At 35.1% G+C, this 20,135-nt stretch overlaps 1 protein-coding gene across 1 annotated transcript in view; it reads right to left on the bottom strand.

The window, feature by feature from the left end:
* Positions 1 to 20,135, bottom strand: part of ARID2 (AT-rich interaction domain 2) — a 203,733-nt gene that overhangs the window by 99,802 nt on the left and 83,796 nt on the right. The window contains exon 4 of the mRNA XM_066369020.1: positions 2,171 to 2,304. Within this exon, the coding sequence (XP_066225117.1) occupies positions 2,171 to 2,304 (134 nt within the window). The remainder of the gene's footprint in view (positions 1 to 2,170; positions 2,305 to 20,135) is intronic.

The raw sequence follows: 20,135 nt of genomic DNA, 5'->3' as shown, positions 1-20,135 counted from the left end.
CAGGAATACCGCCTGACCTGTGGTGGCGCAGTGGATAAAGTGTCGACCTGGAAATGCTGAGGTTGCCAGTTCAAAACCCTGGGCTTGCCTGGTCAAGGCACATATGGGAGTTGATGCTTTCTGCTCCTCCCCCCTTCTCTCTCTCTCTCTCCCCCCTCTCTGTAATGAATAAATACAGGAATACCCTCTATAACATCCCTGAATGAGATAACAGCCATTAGCCCTTTTTAGAAACAAGGCAAATAACAAATCATCTATTAAGTCACCAATTTTATTTTCAGCTTAAACTATTAGCAAGATTTCTACATGGTGACTTAAAATGTTCTCCTTTAATTTTGATTCTTTAGGTAATAACTACTCACTAAAAATGAAGCTAGGTTTGGTTTGCACTCATCAGCATCTGGCTCCAATTATACAAAACCGTCATTTAAAGCCTCTTTTAAAGGAGATCACAGATTCTGTGTTTTCAATTTTTACTAATTGGGAAAGAAATACAAAGTCAAAATACAAAAGAGCCTGACCAGGCGGTGGCACAGTGGATGGATTGTTGGACTGGGATGCCGAGGACCCTAGTTCGAGGCCCCGAGGCCACCAGCTTGAGCGTGGGCTCATCTGGTTTAAGCAAAAGCTCACCAGCTTGGACCCAAGGTCACTGGCTCAAGCAAGGGGTTACTTGGTCTGCTGAAGGCCCGTGGTCAAGGCACATATGAGAAAGCAATCAATGAACAACTAAGGTGTCGCAATGCTCAACGAAAAACTAATGATTGATGCTTCTCATCTCTCCGTTCCTGTCTGTCCCTGTCTATCCCTCTCTCTGACTCTCTCTCTCTCTCTCTGTAAAAAAACAAACAAACACAAAAGAAACTGAATGTAGATAAGGGAAAATAAAGTTTTAAAAAGCACAAATGAGAGAGTTTAAGATTACATATAAGAAATTGAAACTAGCACCAACAAAGAATAATAAATGTCTAGATCACTGTATATTTATAAAGAATACATCTTTGAAACCTGACCAGGTAGTGGTGCAGTAGATAGAGCCTCAACCTGGGACGCTGAGGACCCAAGTTCAAAACCCCGAGGTTGCCAGCTTGAGTGCGGGATCATAGACTTGACCCCACAGTCACTGGCTTGACTGAAGCCCCCAGTCCAGGCATGTATTATAAGAAAGCAATCAATGAACAACTAAAGTGCCGCAATGAAGAGTTGATGCTTCTCATCTCTCTCCCTTTATGTCTGTCTGTCTTGTGCTAAAAAAAGAAATAAAAAGGGATATACTATTGAAAACAACATTGTCTCTTTTTTAGGCCAAATGTTGGTGATTGAAAAGATAGCTGTTTATCTCTTCAGAGCTCTCTTCCCAGTCATCCAGCCCCAACCCCTAGAGTCACTAAACATGGGTGCCTCCATCCACTTTGTCTCAAGAACCTCTTTATTAGACTCTCAATCTGATTATTTCTAATTTAAATTATTTAAGAAATTTTTTAAAATTTATTCATTTTAGAGAAGAGAGAGAGAGAGAGAGAGAGAGAAGGGGGGGAGGAGCAGGAAGCATCAACTCCCACATATGCCTTGTCTGGGTAAGCCCAGGGTTTTGAATCAGCGACTTCAGCGTTCCAGGTCGATGCTTTGTCCACTGCACCACCACAGGTCAGGCTAAGTCCTGTTCTTTTTAGCTGAAGATTCCTCTATAACTATTATAAGAATGATGTAAATTTAAAAAATCTTATTCCTGGTATAATGGCAGGAAAATAGTCAAAATAGTTAGAAACATTTCTGAGGAATTTTGGTGATGGAAATTCCAATAATTGTAGAAATCTAGTAGATGCTATCTAAGTATTCTTGGCCTCTCTAATCCTAACAAAATCTTTCTCTTCTCATGCTCATAACTATTAAGGTTAAACTGATCATTAGCCAAAGAAATAAGAAAAAAACTCCCCTTACAAATATAGGTCCAGTATTTGTAAATCTGAAAGTGGTTGCAATTAAAAACCTTATGCAGCCTATGATAGAAAGGCCTTGATACCAATTAGATGTTGATCTTTGAGAGTCATACAATCACAGGGTTTTAAGTGTTCTCATGAGCAAAGCAAGAAACTAATTTATTGAAAGATGTCTATTTTCCTAATTCAGAACTGGGACTTATGCCCTGTCAATTTCCAATACTATTTACCTGATACACTGTGTTGCTGGTAATTGTAGGAAGATGGAATTGCACCAATAGGAAGCTGCGGCTTTGGATTGCCTGGTGGTACTTCATCATCATCCTCCCCAAAATGATGAACTTTCTCGTACTTTTCTAGGTAACTGAAAGAGAAAAATAACACAGTAGAGATGAAAAAATAGATATACATCTTATTTTTTAACTCCTACCACATGTACCCTACCATATATATTTTATTTTCCTTTTCTAGAGGCCCTAAATGTTTAAAATATTAGGGTACTACAAACCTCTTATATTAGTGGAATAGTCACTTCAGCAGTAATACTGCAGGCAAACTCAATGCAATGATTCTAAAAGTGTTTTTATATTCACAGAAAAGACCATACCACTACTCAAATAAAAATATAAAAGGAATATTAAAGGGCAATTACCTGTAGATGAATGGTAGTATATTTTATTTACTGATTAAAAATAAAATTACACATGGTCACTGTAAAAACCAAGTAAAAATGAGAAGATTCTTTAACCCCTGGTCTCCCCAATCTCATTCACCAGAGATAACCACAGGTTTGTGTCCATATGTCTATGTATTTCCTGTGCATTTTTATTTAACAATATATTTTATAGCTCTAAGCATGTCAATACATACAGTACCAGTTCAGTCTTCTAAACAGCTGTATAATATTTAGTTGTATTGACATATTATAATTTACCTAGAATATATATTTAGTTGTTTTCACTATTACAAATCATGCAACAATAAACTTAATCTGTGCACTTGTTTGAACATTCTTCATTGAATAGATGTTGGAAATGGTATGCTCATTTTAAACAGCAATATAGCCAAGTTCCCATCCAAAATTCTTTTTTTTTTTTTTGAGAGGAGAGATCGAGAGAGAAAGAGAGAGAGAAAGGCAGGGAAGAGGAGCAGGAAATAACTTGTAACTGCTTCTCTCATATGCCTAGACCAGGCAAACTCAGGTCCTCGAACCAGCGACCTCAGCCTTCTAGGTTGATGCTTCCAAAATTCATGTTCCTAATACATGTTGAACAATTTATGATAGTTTTTGTATCCCCCACTGTATTATCATTTCTGAGTATGGTCAATCTTCTTAATATTAATTAGAATTATATTCTCAATTTTCCATCACCTACCAATTTATAGTAAGTTCTCAAGTAAAATTTTTAAATGGAGAAACTGGTCAAAGACAACACTGTAACTAACAAACTTGTTACTGTACTTCACAAATAATTTTAGCTGATTAATACAATTTCTTATATTTATAATAACAAAGTTCTTAGATGTGGCTATTTTACGGATCAATCCTACCATTCCTGATCCAGGCAGGTACTAAGTCCATTAGTAGCAATTTTGAAAGTCCTACAGTTACCCAGGTCTTTGCTTTTTAGTTACAGTCAGCTGAGATGAGGGAGGGGTGTAACAAAGACCACATAGAATGATCTCAGAGGTATTGTTTTTTAGTACCAAACCTTAACTTCCAAGGTATAATAAATGAAAGCAAAAACTTACAAATATAAAAACTAATGCCATGGAAAGTCATTACTATTCCTCATTTTCCCCTTTCAGCTTTACAAGGCAAAATAATTCATGTCTTTCAAACCTGCAAAAGGATTAAACTAACCCTATACTCTATATAATCTCAATTAGAACAAGAAACTCTCCTAGTTGGCAGTTTGATAGCTAATGAATCTAATATCCTTCTTTACAGTTGGAGCTACAGCGTCCTAACGCAGGAACATACACACACATATAACCCTTGAGCACTGAGGAGAGCACACAGCTGCAAACATTTCATTCTGATCCTGGGAATGTCCCAACAGATAGCATTTACAATTCAAAAACATAAAACAAAAGGACAATTAAAAAGAGGCAGTTTCTCTCCAGTACACATAACAGACTTAAATATGTAAATAAACCAGGGCTATTCCTTTTGAATTTTTTTTTTAATAAATTTTTATTAATGATAATGGGATGACATTAATAAATCAGGGTACATATATTCAAAGAAAACATGTCTAGGTTATTTTGTCATTAAATTATGTTGCATACCCCTCGCCCAAAGTCAGATTGTCCTCCGCCTCCCTCTATCTAGTTCTCTGTGCCCCTCCCCCTCTCCCTAACTCTCTCCCTCCCTCCCTCCCATGTTCTCCCTCCCCCCACCCCTGGTAACCACCACACTCTTGTCCATGTCTCTTAGTCTCGTTTTTATATTCCACCAATGTATGGAATCATGTAGTTCTTGTTTTTTTCTGATTTACTTATTTCACTCCGTATAATGTTATCAAGATCCCACCATTTTGCTGTAAATGATCTGATGTCATCATTTCTTATGGCTGAGTAGTATTCCATAGTGTATATGTGCCACATCTTCTTTATCCAGTCTTCTATTGAAGGGCTTTTTGGTTGTTTCCATGTCTTGGCCACAGTGAACAGTGCTGCAATGAACATGGGGCTACATGTGTCTTTACGTATCAATGATTCTGAGGTTTTGGGGTATATACCCAGTAGAGGGATTGCTGGGTCATAAGGTAGTTCTATTTGCAGTTTTTTGAGGAACCACCATACTTTCCTCCATAATGGTTGTACTACTTTACAGTCCCACCAACAGTGGATGAGAGTTCCCTTTTCTCCACAGCCTCTCCAACATTTGCTATTACCCGTCTTGTTGAAAATAGCTAATCTAACAGGGGTGAGGTGGTATCTCATTGTAGTTTTGATTTCCATTTCTCTAATAACTAATGAAGCTGAGCATCTTTTCATATATCTGTTGGCCATTTGTATTTCTTCCTGGGAGAAGTGTCTGTTCATGTCCTCTTCCCATTTTTTTATTGGATTGTTTGTTTGTTTGTTGTTGAGTTTTATGAGTTCTTTGTAAATTTTGGATATTAGGCCCTTATCTGAGCTGTCGTTTGAAAATATCATTTCCCATTTAGTTGGCTGTCTGTTTGTTTTTATATCAGTTTCTCTTGCTGAGCAAAAACTTTTTATTCTGATGTAGTCCCATTCATTTATCTTTGCCTTCACTTCTCTTGCCATTGGAGTCAAGTTCATAAAATGTTCTTTAAAACCCAGGTCCATGATTTTAGTACCTATGTCTTCTTCTATGTACTTTATTGTTTCAGGTCTTATATTTAGGTCTTTGATCCATTTTGAATTAATTTTAGTACACGGGGACAGGCTGTAGTCGAGTTTCATTCTTTTGCATGTGGCTTTCCAGTTTTCCCAACACCATTTGTTGAAGAGGCTTTCTTTTCTCCATTGTGTGTTGTTGGCCCCTTTATCAAAGATTATTTGACCATATATATGTGGTTTTATTTCTGGGCTTTCTATTCTGTTCCATTGGTCTGAGTGTCTCTTTTTCTGCCAATACCATGCTGTTTTGATTATCGTGGCCCTATAATATAGTTTAAAGTCAGGTATTGTAATGCCCCCAGCTTCATTCTTTTTCCTTAGGATTGTTTTGGCTATTCGGGGTTTTTTATAGTTCCATATAAATCTGATGATTTTTTGTTCCATTTCTTTAAAAAATCTCATAGGAATTTTGATGGGAATTGCATTAAATTTATATATTGTTTTGGGTAACATGGCCATTTTAATTATATTTATTCTTCCTATCCAAGAACAAGGAATATTTTTCCATCTCATTGTGTCTTTTTCTATTTCTCTTAATAATGCCTTGTAGTTTTCGTTATATAGGTCCTTTACATTCTTTGTTATGTTTATTCCTAGGTATTTTTTTTGTTGTTGTTGCAATCGTGAAGGGGATTATTTTTTTGAGTTCGTTTTCTAATATTTCATTGTTGGCATATAGAAAGGCTATGGACTTTTGTATGTTAATTTTGTATCCTGCGACCTTAGTGTATTGGTTTATTGTTTCTAATAATCTTTTTGTGGAGTCCTTCGGGTTTTCGATGTATAGGATCACATCATCAGCAAAAAGTGATACCTTTACTTCTTCTTTTCCGATATGGATGCCTTTTTATTTCTTTGTCTTGTCTGATTGCTCTGGCCAGAACTTCTAGCACCACGTTAAATAAGAGTGGAGAGAGTAGACAACCCTGTCTGTTCCTGATTTAAGGTAGAAAGTCCTCAATTTTATGCCGTTTAATATGATGTTGGCTGATGGTTTATCATATATGGCCTTTATCATGTTGAGATATTTTCCTTCTATACCCATTTTGTTGAGAGTCTTAAACATAAAATTGTGTTGTATTTTATCAAAAGCCTTTCCTGCATCTATTGATAAGATCATGTGGTTTTTGTTCTTTGTTTTGTTGATATGGTGTATTACGTTAACCGTTTTGCGTATGTTGAACCATCCTTGAGATTCTGGGATGAATCCCACTTGATCATGATGTATTATTTTTTTAATATGTTGTTGTATTCGGTTTGCCAGTATTTTGTTTAGTATTTTAGCATCTGTATTCATTAGAGATATTGGTCTGTAGTTTTCTTTCTTTGTGCCATCCTTGCCAGGTTTTGGTATGAGGGTTATGTTGGCCTCATAAAATGTGTTTGGAAGTATTGCTTCTTCTTCAATTTTTTGGAAGACTTTGAGTAGAATAGGAACCAAGTCTTCTTTGAATGTTTGATAGAATTCACTAGTATAACCGTCTGGGCCTGGACTTTTATTTTTGGGGAGGTTTTTAATAGTTTTTTCTATTTCCTCCCTGCTGATTTGTCTGTTTAGGCTTTCCGCTTCTTCATGACTCAGTCTAGGAAGGTTGTATTGTTCTAGGAATTTATCCATTTCTTCTAGATTGTTGTATTTGGTGGCATATAATTTTTCATAGTATTCTACAATAATTCTTTGTATATCTATGATGTCTGTGGTGATCTCTCCTCTTTCATTTTGGATTTTATTTATTTGAGTCCTGTGCCTTTTTTCCTTGGTGAGTCTTGCCAAGGGTTTGTCAATTTTGTTGATCTTTTCAAAGAACCAGCTCCTTGTTTTATTGATTTTTTCTATAGTTTTTCTGTTCTCTATTTCATTTATTTCTGCTCTGATTTTTATTATCTCCTTTCTTCGGCTATTTTTGGGTTGTCTTTGTTCTTCTTTTTCTAGTTCCGTAAGGTGTGAAGTTAAGTGGTTCACTTCGGCTCTCTCTTGTTTGTTCATATAGGCCTGAAGTGATATGAACTTTCCTCTTATTACTGCTTTTGCTGCATCCCAGAGATTCTGATATGTCGTATTTTCATTTTCATTTGTCTGTATATATCTTTTGATCTCTGCGCTTATTTCTTCTTTGACCCATTCATTTTTTAGAAGTATGTTGTTTAGTTTCCACATTTTTGTGGGGTTTTCCCCCTCTTTTTTGCAGTTGAATTCTAGTTTCAAGGCTTTATGATCAGAAAATATGCTTGGTACAATTTCAATTTTTCTAAATTTGCTGATATTGTCTTTGTGGCCCAACATATGGTCAATTCTTGAGAATGTTCCATGTACACTAGAGAAAAATGTATACTCTGTTGCTTTGGGATGAAGTGTCCTGTAGATGTCTATCATATCCAGGTGTTCTAGTATTTCGTTTAAGGCCACTATATCTTTATTGATTCTCTGTTTGGATGACCGATCTAGAGCCGTCAGCGGTGTATTGAGGTCTCCAAGTATGATTGTATTTTTGTTAGTTTTTGTTTTAAGGTCAATAAGTAGCTGTCTTATATATTTTGGTGCTCCTTGGTTTGGTGCATATATATTAAGGATTGTTATGTCTTCTTGATTCAACTTCCCCTTAATCATTATGAAATGACCATTTTTGTCTCTGAGTACTTTTTCTGTCTTGTAGTCAGCATTATTAGATATGAGTATTGCCACACCTGCTTTTTTTTGGGTGTTATTTGCTTGGAGTATTGTTTTTCAGCCTTTCACTTTGAATTTGTTTTTATCCTTGTTGCTTAGATGTGTTTCTTGTAGGCAGCATATAGTTGGATTTTCTTTTTTAATCCATTCTGCTACTCTGTGTCTTTTTATTGGTAAGTTTAATCCATTTACATTTTGTGTAATTATTGACACTTGTGGGTTCCCTACTGCCATTTTATAAATTGCTTTCTGTTAGTTTTGTATCTTGTTTGATTCTTCTCTTTTGTTTTTCTATCATTTGTTTTTGTTTGTTTGTGTTCCATACTTCTTTCCTCTGTTGCTACCTTTTTTAAGTCAAGTGTTTTTGTGGTGGTTTTTTCAAGGGTGGTTACCATTAAGTAATGAAAAGGGTACCTACCATATTCATTGTAGTACCCTATCTTATGAGTATTTCTGCACTTCATCGTCCTTTGCTACTGTTAATCTCCATCCTCTCCCCCCTTTTTTTCCTTTGTTGTCACAGTTTAAGTTTGGTTTTATTGTGTTCTTGGTGGAGCTGTTACTTGTGGTGTTGTTTTCTTTTGTTCTTTGAATCTGGTTGGAAAACCCCCTTTAGTATTTCCTGGAGTGGGGGCTTTCTACTGATAAATTCTCTCATCTTTTCTGTATTTGTGAATGTTTTTATATCTCCTTCGTACTTGAAGGATAGCTTTGATGGGTATAGTATTCTTGGCTGAAAGTTCCTCTCTTTCAGGGCTTTAAATATTGGGGTCCACTCTCTTCTAGCTTGTAGAGTTTCTGCTGAGAAATCTGATGATAATCTAATAGGCCTTCCTTTATATGTTGTACTCTTCTTTTCCCTGGCTGCCTTGAGAATTTTTTCTTTGTCATTGGTTTGTGTCATCTTTATTATGATGTGCCTTCGAGTGGGTTTGTTGGGGTTAAAAAAACTCGCTGTTCTGTTTGCTTCTTGAATTTGAGGCTTTAGTTCTTTCCACAGGCTTGGGAAGTTCTCGTCTATTATTTGTTTGAGTATATTCTCCATTCCATGTTCTTTCTCTTCTCCCTCTGATATACCTATTATTCTTATGTTATTCTTTTTGATGGAGTCAGACAATTCCTGTAGGGCTTTCTCGTTTTTTATTATTTTTGAGTCTCTTTCTTCTTCTCTCTGTTGTGCCTCAAGTTGTTTGTCTTCTATTCCACTAATCCTATCTTCTATCTGGGCTGTTCTGTTAGCTAAGCTTGTTACCTCGTTTTTCAGCTCGTGAATTGAGTTTTTCATTTCTGTTTGATTTGTTTTTATAGTTTCAATTTCCTTGGTAATATATTCTTTGTGTTCATTGGGTTGTTTTCTGATCTCCCTAAATTGCCTTTCTGTGTTTTCTTGTATATCTCTGAGTATTTTTAAGATTTCTATTTTAAATTCTCTGTCATTTAGCTCCAAGGCTTCCAATATGTTAAGTCTTTTCTCCATAGTTTTTCCATATCTATTTGTGTTACCCCTCTTTCTTTTGTATCCATAATATTAGATTTCCTCTTTCTTATTGGCATCTGAGGGTGGTCTTGTTGATAGCACACAGGCGCACTCCCTCCGCGGCTTGAATGAACGTCCCTGCGGTAGTTAGCTTCCTCCAGTCCCTCGTCTCTCAGATTCAAGTGATAACAGTCCTTTCGCTTTCAGTTTGTGTGGAACTCCGGAATGCTCCGAGGATAAATTTTTCTGTTTCTAGTTGATAAATTTGTTGTGATTTTGGGGAGATCTGTCGGACGCGCTGCTCACGGCGCCATTTCCGTGACGTCACTCTATTCCTTTTGAATTTCTAATGCAGGTATCATAAAAAGAAGAGTATATAAACTTTATAGACAAAAATAGCTGCTCAAAAATTATGTCATTTTCTGCAAATGAGGAATCATATGAAATCATTCAAGTAATAATACTGATAGAGGTGTTTTAAAGTATGGTCTTTCAGAGTTGATTGACCTCACTGTGCAATGGTTAAAAATAAACTAAAGATAACATTTATTAAATAAGTTTTATCCAAATATAACAAGATGTATAATTTAAAAATCAAAATCTTACACTAATATTTTGAAGATGCTCATTATAAATTTGTTATTCACAACTGAGCACGGTAGATTTAAAGTTCGTGTTTTTTAATACAACTGAGGGAGAAAATAACATTACTAGTAAAGAAAGAACATAAATATACTAGTTTTCCTCCAAGAATACCCAAAATGAAGTATAAATAGTATGGAGTGAATAATAGCAACACAGCTACTATACACTCATAGTAAATAGTATATATTATGTACATAAAACCCTTTACAATTCAAATTTTCACAAGGTTTCAAAAATATATGACTTCTGGTCCCTTGGACATTCTAACCTTATTTCTCCAAGCAGATTCTTCACATAATTCTAATCCCCAGAAATTTATGCTTAAGGCAAATTGGTATGATTTAGGAAATTTTAATTTTCCTAGCTTGAAAGCCAATATTTGTTCTCACTGTCATGTTTAAATATTTACAACTGATAATCAATCTTTTGTAGTTCAACTGAAGTTTTCACACCCAGTTCTGATATCTTGTCCCTCTTAATAAATAAACAGTAATTTTTTGGTTTTTTAGAAAGTTATACTTTTTAAAACTAGAAAGTATTAGCAGACAAAAGAAAACATCTAAATAACAAAATTAAATTTAAAGTCTAATAGTCTCTATCACGATCTTGAGTTTACACACTAATAGATATATTGTGTTCACTCATTAAACTACAAATGAAGTTAGACTGCACATTTCCCTTTCTTCTCAAAGTCAAAAACATCACATTGAACATATTAACCAAACAAGTATTTATTCATCTCTTACAGTAATCTGCCTAGTACACTATCTATTTAACTTAAGACTGGTAAAATATTGAAATACAGATGTAACACTCTCGTCAGGCAACCGCAGAAAATTAGTGTCCCTAGTTTAACATTAGAAACAAATTCAGGTGGGATGAATTATATCTTCTTTTTCTTCAACTTGTCATTAATTTATTTTGTGGTACCTTCTATGCCACAGGTCACAGACTTAGAAGATGTAGACAACTATCAAAGTTGGCACAGAATACAGAAATTATTTTAAATTGCATTGTTCAATCACAAAGCTTAAATGTGACCAAAACAATTGGGGGGGGGGGTGTCCATTCAAAACAGCATCAAATAATATGGGTAGTATTATTATGAATGTGGAAAAGTTAACCTCTAGCAGTACCTAACACATTAAGTACACATAAAAAACAAATTTGGTTATAGAGATTTGAATATAATTGCAAATAAGATTAATTTTTAGACAATAATTTTCTTTGAAATCTCCATGAAAAGTATAAAACTGTACATCAAACAGAAAAACCACAATAAATTAAGGATTAACTATTATATAGGGCACATTTTCTAACTACAATGCAACTCAAAGAAAATTTTTTCTAAGGGAGAAATTAAAATTAAAGTCTTGGAAAATTAAAAATAACTTTTATGAAGTAAAATATCAAACCTATATGCAAACATGGAGAGACTGGTACAACAGTACCCCATCAGCAGATATCAATGCCTGGTAAACCTTGTTTTACTATACCACAATTAACTATCTTCATAACCTTCTAGATTATTTTAAAGCAATTCCAAGATAGCATACAATTTCATCTGTAAATATTTTGATAGAATCCTGGGTAATTAAACACAACAACAACAACAATAAACTTTTGACTGTTCCTAGATCAAAGAAAAATAATCAAATGTATATGATTAGAAACACTTTTATATAAAAACTTTTTCCTATGTTTTAGGAAAAGATGGGTTTTAAGGACTCATATCCAAGCAAGTCTTTCCCTTAAATACAATTGCAATAAACTTAAAGAGTAAAATCAGAGTAATACTGCATCATTTGTAAGTTAGAAACTTTTAGAAATTCTAGTCCATTATAAGCAACTTCAAGGATCCACAGACTAACTTGCAAAACTCTTCTTAAAAGAGTAATATGGCCTGACCAGGTGGTGGTGCAGTGGATAGTGCGTCGGACTGGGATGCGGAAGATCCAGGTTCGAGACCCCGAGGTCGCCAGTTTGAGCATGGGCTCATCTGGTTTGAGCAAAGCTCACCAGCTTGGACCCAAGGTTGCTGGTTCGAGCAAGGGGTTACTCGGTCTGCTGTAGCCCCACGGTCAAGGCACATATGAGAAAGCAATCAATGAACAACTAAGGTGTTGCAACGACAAACTGATGATTGATGCTTCTCATCTCTCTCCGTTCCTGTCTGTCCCTATCTATCCCGCTCTCTGACTCTGTTAAAAAAAAAGTAATATGATCTTGTGAACAGATTCTGTGCCAAAACATACAAAAAGGCAAGTTCCTTTAGCCACTAAGGATCAACAGAATATGAGTGTACCTGATGATGGGACTCAGAGAATGACAATTATAAAGAAGAAAATTATAGAAAGTTAGGTTGAGGTCAGTGGTTGTACAAAGAATGAAAGTCCTTTATAAATTTCATCTCGTAGCTTCTTTGTCAAAATGAACCCAAGGACCCAGATGTGTGGGGACCTATGAAAAGCACCAGCATGTAAAGACTGATGTCATCAGGTAGTGGGACCTCTACTGATGTGGTGTACAAGTAACTTCAAGTTGAAATACCAGGCACAAAATCAAATACGGTGTCTTGGAAACCATAGGTAATAAAATTTCTTTGCCTAGAGTTATCCCCAGGATGGAAGATGGGTATTAAAGGGTAGATTTGAGAAGGTAGACAATAATCCTGGTAATGTAAAGGGCAAGCTTGAGAAAGTGTTGGAAAAGAACTAATGAAAACTTGGTGGTCAAAATGAGACATGTATGATAAGTAGGAACTCAAACGGGACGGGACGGGACGGGACGGGACGGGACAGGGAGGAGAGGGGATGGGAGGGGAGGGGAGGGGAGAAAAAACAAACCCTGGTGGTTCTGAAGGAAAGACCAGAGTAAACAGTTTTTGATATAATAATACACTGACATAACAGATGAATTTTTTCAGCTAAAATGTATCAAAAAGGTCCCTGAGTCTGGGCTGTCAGAGTGTACAGGTCCCTAGGCAAAAACTAGTGAAGACAGTAAAAAAAGACACATTTTGATGAAAGGCTTATGCTTCAAAGATAAAGATTACTAGAAGAAGGCAGACCCCCTCAAAAGTTACACAGAAAAGTTGAACTAGGTTTGACTTCTCTTCAAAATTATCTGCTAGGATAATAAATAATAAGAGAGTTTTGAGGAGAACAGTTATTTCTTTTGAGTAAAAATTTGTACCCAATCATGTTGCCCAACCTAAGACAACAGAAATTTGTTTTCAGATATGTAATGACCGAGAAGACTAAACACACATAGCTCTCTGTGGAGGGTGGAACAGTCAAATAAATACTCTGATTGATGATCAAAATCAAACAATGGTCAAAACACAACTGATGATGTGCACAGACCATCTAAACTCAGATATCAGTCTCAACCATAACTATTATTATTATAAAAGAGATGGCAGTGGTAATTATAAAAGGAGAACATAAAGGAAATTAAAACTATTAAAACAATTTGAAAATGATACTACTGATATGAAGTTCAAAAACTTTTCCACAAAAATGAAAAAAAGAGAACACATTAGTAGTAAGAAGAATTAAAACTGTACACTGTGTTGTTACTAATATAGGTAGCTTGAACAAAATGGGTTTATTATCATAGTTAATGTTAAGGAAAATTTATTCTTGGTAATGTTTCTAAATTTTTTTTCATGTTTAACAGAAAAATTACAATCTGGATATTACTTTCCAAATCACTGTAAGAGAAATAATAATATGAACATACATAATATGCAGAGAAAAAGCAAGAATATCTTTTTTTAAAAACTTTATTTATTTTATTTTAGAGGAGAATGACAGAGAGAGAGAGAGAGAAGGGAGGAGGAGCAAGAAGCATCAACTCCCATATGTGCCTTGACCAGGCAAGCCCAGGGTTTCGAACCAGCAACCTCAGTATTCCAGGTTGACGCTTTATCCAGTGCGCCACCACAGGTCAGGCTAGAATATCTTTTGATGTAGCAATTACACTCATAGGAATAACTCTAGATGACAGGGGAAACAATCCACATATTCATAAGTGGCAACAAATAAAACATTGTGGCATACTTATGCAATGAAATATTATGTGGCAGTGAAAATTAAACTAATGTGGATCGATAAAAATGGCAATCAACGACAAAATGTTAAGTAAAAACATCACTTCATAAGAACAAACTAAAATCCCACTGATAGGCAGACCCTGGCCAGTTAGCTCAGTGGCAGAATGTCGGCCTGGCGTGCAGGAGTCCCAGGTTCGATTCCCAGCTAGGGCACACAGGAGAAGCGCCCATCTGCTTCTCCATCCCTCCCCCTCTCCTTCCTCTCTGTCTCTCTCTTTCCCTCCCGCAGCCGAGGCTCTATTGGAGCAAAGTTGGCCCGGGCACTGAGGATGGCTCTGTGGCTTCTGCCTCAGGCGCTAGAATGGCTCTGATTGCGGCAGAGCGATGCCCCAGATGGGCAGAGCATTGCTCCCTGGTGGGCAGGTCGGGTGGATCCTGGTCGGGCGCATGCAGGAGTCTGTCTGACTGCCTCCCCGTTTCCAACTTCAGAAAAATGCAAAAAAAAAAAAAAAAAAAAATTCCACTGATAAAATCCCATAAATAAGCAAAAGAAATTTAAATATATTTATTAATAGACAGGTTGTAGTATACCACAAAGGAAAGCCAGGTAATTATCACCTAGAAAATAAGTGAGAAATTGCATTCTTTAGGAGAAAAATGCAATAAAAAAGAAACATAAGGGGCTTCAAAGATACTAGAAGAGTTTTATTTTTTCTTCTTCTGGTGTAGATAAACTTATGTGTATTAAGCTTTTGTTGTATGTATATATTTCATAATGTACAAAATTTTAAAAACAAGAAAAAGGTCAGTGAGCTATTTCAAACTTTCAAAAAACAGACATTTCCAATGCTATGTAAAATGTTTCCAATTACAGAAAAACATTAGAAAACTAACCCTTTGAGTAGTACAAACATTCATGTATGTCCTCGTGCCTCCTGACCATCCAGAGTACGATCAATTTATTTTAAAAATGTGTAAGGCAACATTAAAAATAGGCAAATGTATGTTCTTCTGGTTTCCATAAATTGGTTATCAAATAAACATGATTTTAAGTTAATAAAACTGTAACTACAACTAATTTCATTTTTTGGAAAAAAAACTTACTCCTGGGGGTCAGCAAGCATTAAAAAAAACTCACTACTCAAAGGGCATCTAGCAAACTAACCTAGCAAAACTGACAAACTTCATTAAAATCAGTTTAAAAAAAAAGACCATATATGTAAATACTAGAAAAAACATTCTATTAATATATATTAATCACATCAAGATTGAAGATTTTATTGCAGAAATCTGAAGATAGTTCAATACTGAAAATTTCATAACATTAAACTCACCTATAGATTGAAGAAAAAATATTATCTAAACAAAGGATGCCAAAGTTTATTTAATACCTCTTTTACTAGTACAGACTTTCTTAGAACATTACACCTCAACTTGATCCAGGATTCTTGCTTCTGTAGAATAGTAACCCTCAAATTGGGGCACACACACAAGATACTCCAAAAAGGTGAGCTATTTCATTTATGGATTGACACTGCCTCCTCCCACACTCAATATATCAGGCAGATATGTGTGAGACAATGTGAGGTGACAAACAGTGGAATCCTCCTTCAGTCATCAGCCTTTGACCAGTGGAACCTAAATCACTCATTAGATTCCATGGACTAGTGTCAGTGTATATCTAGGTTTAGTGGATTTAATGATAATATCTAATTTAACTAAACTATCTGTCACAAAAAGGATAAGAAAATTAAATAGATTCTTTCAAAGAAATCTGTTTGAATAACACAAGCAAAAATAAACAGGAAAACGGCAGAGCTTACACTTCTCACACGAGCTCTTTGTCAACAATACTATGAAGTAAAAACAATGGCAATGGAATCAGGTATAAAAGAAGTAGGCCAGTGGACAGAGAGAAAGGGGATGAGAGGATGGGACAGAGAAGGGAAAGAGATTGGTGAAATTATATATACATAACACGGCATTATAGAAAAAAGAAAAACAAATCCTGGAAAAAAGGGGGGAGGGTATTGGGGGAGGGGGTCAAGGCGGATGTTGAGGGGAACACGGGGGTTGGGGGGATGTATTCGGTGGGACACTTGAATCTATGTAAACACAATAAATTTAAATCAATAAAAAGAAAAAAGAAGTAGGCCAGTTTCTAATTATAAAAAAAGAAAACCTCTCCAAATTGTGAATTTACATGTCCTGATGCTGATGATAACCCTGTCCTAGGCTAATGTACTAGTATGTTAGTGAAGACTTGCAAGATGTTACAAGCATCTAGAATGTGAAGACAAAATCTCTATATTTTTCTCAGCAATATTTTTCAAGTCATTGAAACAATCAAGACTTCATAAAGTTTAAAGATATAGATTGTTTCAAGTAAGTATACTGATAAATATTTACAAGAGTCTTTCAAAGGCCAACTTCTGTATCACTGGGGGAACATTTCTTCATTTTTCTCATGATAAAAATGGCTAAATTAATACATGAAAAATATGCCAACAAAACAAAATACTGTTGGCAAATGATAAGAAAAGACTACTGAGAGGTGGAAGAAACAAGGATTCAAGCGCATTTTATTATGTGAGAAGTTTTCTATATAGCTGAACTCAAATACAGGTATTTCTAAGATATCTGAATTTATAGTATTTACTAGATTCTCTTTTGAAAATGAAATTCATGAAGAACTCCTTTTTGGTGAGTCAGTAAAGAAAAGCTGTACCAGAGAAGATATAGTCTCATAAGCAAATGGTTTTTTTAGAAAAAGATTTTTCAGAAAAAAATATTAATTCTTCTTAAAGCCATAAGGAAAAACCGCTGCTTTTAACTGGGAAGGGGAAGAAATATGGGAGGAGATAGAGGAAGATGAAAAAAGAATGAGAGTAGAAGAAAGAAAGAGAGGGAAAGAGATATGAGGGAGAAAAGAAAGGTTATAAGATAAGTTTAGACATGTGAAAATTAGGACTGCATCATTAACAGAGCAATGCAGCAAAGAAATTGAAGACGGAAGTGCCAAAAAACACTACGGGACAATTTCAATGTTGTCAATTATATAAAAACAAGGTTTTTGAAATACAATAAAAATATTCTAATATATTTCACAACGAGATATAAAGTGACTAAAAAAAAATATTTTGTACCACAAAGGATGAATGGCTATCTTAGTGAAGAATACTTACAAGTGCTGCCAATCTTGGTATGTTACATACTTTACTTTTCAAAAGGCCCAAACCTGCTAACTTTTCCCATGATAACATTAGGTGATGAGCAATATCTTACCTAACAGATACTTTAGAAAACAAAGCAGACACCTAACTACCCTTTTATATAAAGTTGAAATTTTAACAATGAATAGAAAGTAATTACTTAAAAAAAAACTTCAGGCTATGGAGAGAGCATTTTTTAAAAAAAATTAAGTGACAGCACAGGAGACAGACAGACTCTCACATGCACCCCAACTGGGATCCACCTGGCAAACCCCTTACGGGGCATTATGGGGCAATGCTCTGCCCATCTGGGTCACTGCTCGCTGGCTGGGCAACCAACCTATTTTTTAGCGCCTTAGGTGGAGGCCATGGAGCCATCTTCAGTGCCCAGGGCCAACTCACTGGAGCCAATCAAGCCATGGCTGTGGGAGAGGAGAGGGAGAGAGGAAGAGAAAGAGAGATAGATAGGAAGAGAGAAAGAGAGGTAGAAGGAAGGGGAGAGATGGAGAAGCAGATGGTCACTTCTCCCATTGCCCTGACCAGGAACTGAGCCCAGGACATCTACATGCCAGGCCGATGCTCTACCACTGAGCCAAAAGGCCAGGGCAAGAGCATTTTATTTTTAAATATGATTTCCCTTACATCGTAAGATTTTGTTGCTGAAAATACTGTTCATGTATCATATATTAAAACTCCAATGTCTAAAATAAAGTAGGAAAAAGAAATTTTCAAACTATCAATATTTAAAAATCTCCTGAAAATTCTGTGGGCTTTGAACACTTTAAGAAAAAATTTTATATATTGTTTCATACTTAATGTCACAAAGATAGCACAAAGAACTTGCATGTCCTCAATCCAGATAAAACAATGGTTTTTATGTTGCTTACTTGCTTTATCATATTCTTTCTCAATCTCTCCCTCTTTGTCTACAGAGACACACACACATACACACATCTGTCCTGAACCATTTCAGCTTCACCATTTAATATAATCACAGGGACACTACTAAAATGAGGAGACAAAAAACATGTCCCATGAAAGAACAGAACAAAATTCCAGAAAAAGAACTAAAAAAAATGGAGATAAGCAATATACTAGATGCAGAGTTCAAAACACTGGTTATAAGAATACTTAATAAATTTAGTGATAATTTCAATAGTATAATACTGAACTGAAGACTAATTTATAGGGAATCAACAGTACACGAAGTCAAGAATCAAATCAGTGATTTAGAATATAAGGAAGCAAAAAACATCAGATTGAAATAGCAAAAAGAAAAAAGATTCCAAAACATTGAGGCTAGTTTAAGGAGCCTCTAGGACATCTTCAAGCCTAACAACATCATAGGTGTACCAGAACGAGAAGAGACAGAGTATGGGATTGAGAACCTATTTGAAGAAATAAGTATGAAAGAAATAGACACATAAGTCCAAAAAGTGCACAAAGTATAACAGGATTATTCTGTATTTTACCTGCTCCTGTCCAGGAATCGCCCTCTTCTTAATGATAAACAATGTGTAGAAAGTGAAATCTGAACCTTAGATATCCTCATTGGTTATGGAAGTATCTTTGCTTCTAGGGCCTTTCAACATACATAAGAAATATAAACTTAAACATGCACCTGTGCATAAACCTACTTCTGTAACTCTATAAAAATTATAGGTCATACTAATAACTCTATAGCCAAATCAATGCTACAATTATCCTGTTTTATACAATATTTTTAACTCTCTTCTCCAATTATGAGAATTCTGGCTAATGTTTTTTCTGAATAAAATTACATTTTCTCAATCCCACAGTAAACAAACTTTCTAGAATTCAGTATTTTTACAGTTCTATTTGTTTTTAGATCTGTGATATATCATTTGAAACACAGGTTAATTTGTTCCTGTTTGTATTACTTTAGGTTTATTCTTCCACATTTTTGCTGATTTTCTCTTTTACAATGTTATTTACTTATTTTTATTGACTATGAATCTATTTTCAGTATGAAAACTAAATTGTGATTTACAGGTAAAACAGTGATTAGAGGTTATTTATGGGATACAATTTTTTGGTTCTTTCAATTTTTTAAAAATTGCTTTTGGTTTAAAGAAGGTCTGTATTTTTTCTCTATTGTTTACTTATATGTTTGCAATGCCTTAATTCCATTTTCTTACTATAATCTAGTATGTCAACTCTCAGTGGTATCTCTCCCAACTATTGCTTTTACAACTATCAATAAGCTTTCTCTACTTTCCTATTTACCCATTCCTTTATAGTTGCATTACTTCTACTTTGCAAGAATATATGATTTACATATTATTCTTTCATCTTTGTTGCCACCTATGTTTCAGTCTTAGATCTACAGTTAAATATATTTAATACTAACCATGGGTCCTTTGATGTTTTACTAGTTAGCTCTTAGTTGGATAAAAACCATGCGCTGCTAGCTTCCTTAAGGATTAATGTGTATGGTATTCTCCAAGTATTGCACATGGTTTAAAAGTTTTTCTATTTTTCATACTTGTTCATTTTTTTTCCCCTGTAGTTTCTTGAAAATGCTACTCCATTGTTATTTTGCTTTGTATGTTTCTATTTAGAAGTCTGTGCCAATTTAATTATCCTGCCCTGTAGTTATTTGATCTTATTTTTCCCTGGAGGCTCTCAGAATTTTTTATCTTTAAAATCTATTAATTTTACAAGGACATGACTTAAAAATAACTGCTTAATATCAACATCCCCAAGTATACTCCAGTCCTTTCAATATGTAAATGCTGGC

Source organism: Saccopteryx leptura, chromosome 2 (genome assembly GCF_036850995.1).
Source record: "Saccopteryx leptura isolate mSacLep1 chromosome 2, mSacLep1_pri_phased_curated, whole genome shotgun sequence".
NCBI classification, from domain to species: domain Eukaryota; kingdom Metazoa; phylum Chordata; class Mammalia; order Chiroptera; family Emballonuridae; genus Saccopteryx; species Saccopteryx leptura.
This window is presented reverse-complemented; position numbering and strand designations above follow the sequence as displayed.